This window comes from Asparagus officinalis, chromosome 5, assembly GCF_001876935.1.
Source record: "Asparagus officinalis chromosome 5, Aspof.V1, whole genome shotgun sequence".
Classification (NCBI taxonomy): Eukaryota; Viridiplantae; Streptophyta; class Magnoliopsida; order Asparagales; family Asparagaceae; genus Asparagus; species Asparagus officinalis.
The window spans coordinates 73,621,110-73,624,016 of record NC_033798.1 but is presented as its reverse complement, the minus strand read 5'-3'; the positions used below and the strand labels follow the sequence as shown (position 1 = coordinate 73,624,016).

Below are 2,907 nucleotides of genomic sequence, written 5' to 3'. Positions count from 1 at the left end.
CAAATTATCACAAATATTATATAGGTAACGGAAATTTGATGCAACAAAAAATTCAGAAAGGCTATTAGAATATTAAAGTAAACCTTCGAATTCTTTGTGCATCCCCGTGCAAAATGCCCTTCTTCACCACATTTGTAGCACAGAGTTGGGGCTGAAACACGTGAAATCTCTCCACGTGGCTTTATACATCCCTGAATATGTAGATAGAAAGCAAGATAAATTCAAGGGTACAGGATGAACAAAATAACATAAAGAACGAAGATCAAATAATTGTGCAACTTACTTGACCAGTGTGACCGGCTTGGGCACAATTGTAACAGGAGAGATCTCTTGGACCACTATCAACAGAGTCGACACAACAAAGGTGTCCATAGTTCTTGCAAACATAGCACTGTATTTCCTGCTCAATCGAATATATTAACTTTTACTGTATGATACCACAGCAAAAATTCAACCACCAGAAAATTTTCAACACTTACTATGATGAAAAAAAAAGCGCTAACAGTATATAATGCCAACTTTATAAATATAAGAACACCCCCGCACTATAGCAAAGTAAAGGAGGGGGAAATGTAAGAATGGACACAAAAAAAGGAAGTGTTAGGAACATCATTAACCTTCAGATCATCAGGTGCATAATCATTTTTGCATGATAACATATCATGTCCAGCACCTCCACATCGTAGGCAGATAATGGAAACCAGAGGAATACTCTTATTCTTATCTGGGCAGTTTTTTGCAATATGGCCTCTCCTTTTACATATAAAACAATCTCGTCCCTGCAAGGGATAAATAATAAATATATGGCCTAGCTTACAACTTGGCTATAGCCAATCAAAGACAACAAACTGTATGCACAGGTTACTTTACATGAAGAATATCAGGGGAAAATACTTAAAAAATATTTCAGAAACCACTCTACCATGTAGCCTGGAAATGCTCACTCCAGTCGTCCTATCAAATTAATAGCCTACATATAACCACATATCACTGACAGGAGATATAGGACCTTAGAAACCCTGCTCATTTTTTTCTGTGTCACCATGGCAAATGTTTCATCTCTCTTCAAAAGGAAGAGGCAACCAAATCCTATGAAGCACCGACACTCCATTCTTGGGCCCGAGTCCGTGTCTGACACGTATCGGACGCGAGACGCGTCCGACATGCCGTCGACACGCGGTCAACGCCCCCGACACGCGTCAATGCCCCCGACACGTGTCTCTAGGGCTGGGCATATTCGGTTCGGTTCGGTTTTATGCCCAATTCGCATCCAATCCGAATTTTTCGGATTCTCAAAACTCTCATCCAGATCCAGATTTTTTCCCCTTCATCCGAATATTCGGCCCAACCGAAATTCGGTTCGGTTCGGTTTCGGTTTTGAATTTGCAAAGAGTTCTATCCAAAGACTTCTGTTGTGAATTGTTCGGTTCGGTTTCGGTTTTGAATTTGCAAAGAGTTCTATCCAAAGACTTCTGTTGTGAATTTGCAAGATGGGCATTATCCTCATGATGAGGTTCCTGAGCTCGCTAACAAAGCTTTATTAGACTGGTTATCATCTTTAGAATAAAGTTTTGAGTTGATATAATTACGCAGAGAATTGATGTTTTAAAGATGTTGTTCATATAATACAGCATGCTTATCTCTTGTAAGTATCATGTACATAACACATTTTGTGATTGATTTGAATCTTATGTAATTCTCAAGATCTTTTCTGCGAAATTTTTTAACTAAAGTTTAAGTTTATTTAATTACACGGGGGAGTGATGTTTTGTATGATATTGTTCATATAATGTAGCATATGCATCTTTTGTAAGTGCATCATGTGCATAACAAATTTTCTGGATTGATTTGAATCTTTACTTAGTTCTAAGGATATTTTTCTTTGATATTGCTGTACTAATTGCTTGAAACTGTTCCTTGCGCCGTTTGAATCTATTGGATGATAACAGGAAAAGTTTTGAGGTATAAGTTTAGTCTCTAAACCGCCTAACAGAATTCGGGTCGGTTTTTTTTAGGCGGTTCAGGGGTTCAAACCGGATCCAAACCGATTTAATTCGGTTCAGGCGGTTTAGAGACTTCTTCTCATCCATTTAATTCGGTTCGGTTAACCGGTCCGTTTTTTTGGACGGTTTTTTCGGTTGAACAGTTTTTTTTCGATTTTTGCCCACCCCTACGTGTCTCGGCACGTTCTCAACTCGCCGAATTCTGCCCGATTCATTCTCGACACGCGAATTCACCCAAAATACCCCTATACCATCAAAAAAACCCAAACCCTAGACCTATCGATCGAGCGGCAGCCTCTCATCTCTCTCTCTCCCCCTCTCGCGATCTCGTTCTCTCTCTGAATCCTCTCTCTCTCTCTCTCTCTGAATTTTTATATGTTTGCAATGTTAGACTTGTTAGTAACTTAGTATTTTGTGTTTGAGGATTATATTTTAGTTTGTTGTTTGAATTTTATAAATTTATCTATATATAATAACAATATTAAAAAAATCTAGTTGTGTCGTCGTGTCCTATTTTTTGGGTTTTGTCGTGTCCGTGTCCGTGTTGTTGTGTCCATGTCCGTGCTTGGTAGACCAAATCTATCAAGTCTATTAATTGTCAGTGTAAACAGCAGACACACTGTCTCTACTATCTAAATAACAGCAGTTAATAATTATCACATTCGGACTACAAAATTCCCTCTCGACATCCTAATCTTTGAACAACAATTAAGTCCCATTTAATAGCATCACATGATTTATAACTTCACCTATCTCCCTAGAGCAGCTAAAGAGAGAGTGCAGCAAGACAAGAGGGGCATTAAAAAAAGACAAGGGTGGATAGATGATATTGATGGAAGCTACGAAAAGCCAACATCAGTGCATCTTTTCACACCATCATCCATCTACCCAACATATTTAAGAA

General features: G+C 38.6%; 1 protein-coding gene across 1 annotated transcript in view; it reads right to left on the bottom strand.

Moving 5' to 3' along the window:
- The window catches only part of LOC109842014, a 5,653-nt gene continuing 2,927 nt past the window's right edge, over nt 182-2,907 (bottom strand). The window contains exons 4-5 of the mRNA XM_020410934.1: nt 284-400; nt 182-191 (exon numbers count right to left, since the gene is read on the bottom strand). Of these exons, the coding sequence (XP_020266523.1) occupies nt 182-191; nt 284-400 (127 nt within the window). The remainder of the gene's footprint in view (nt 192-283; nt 401-2,907) is intronic.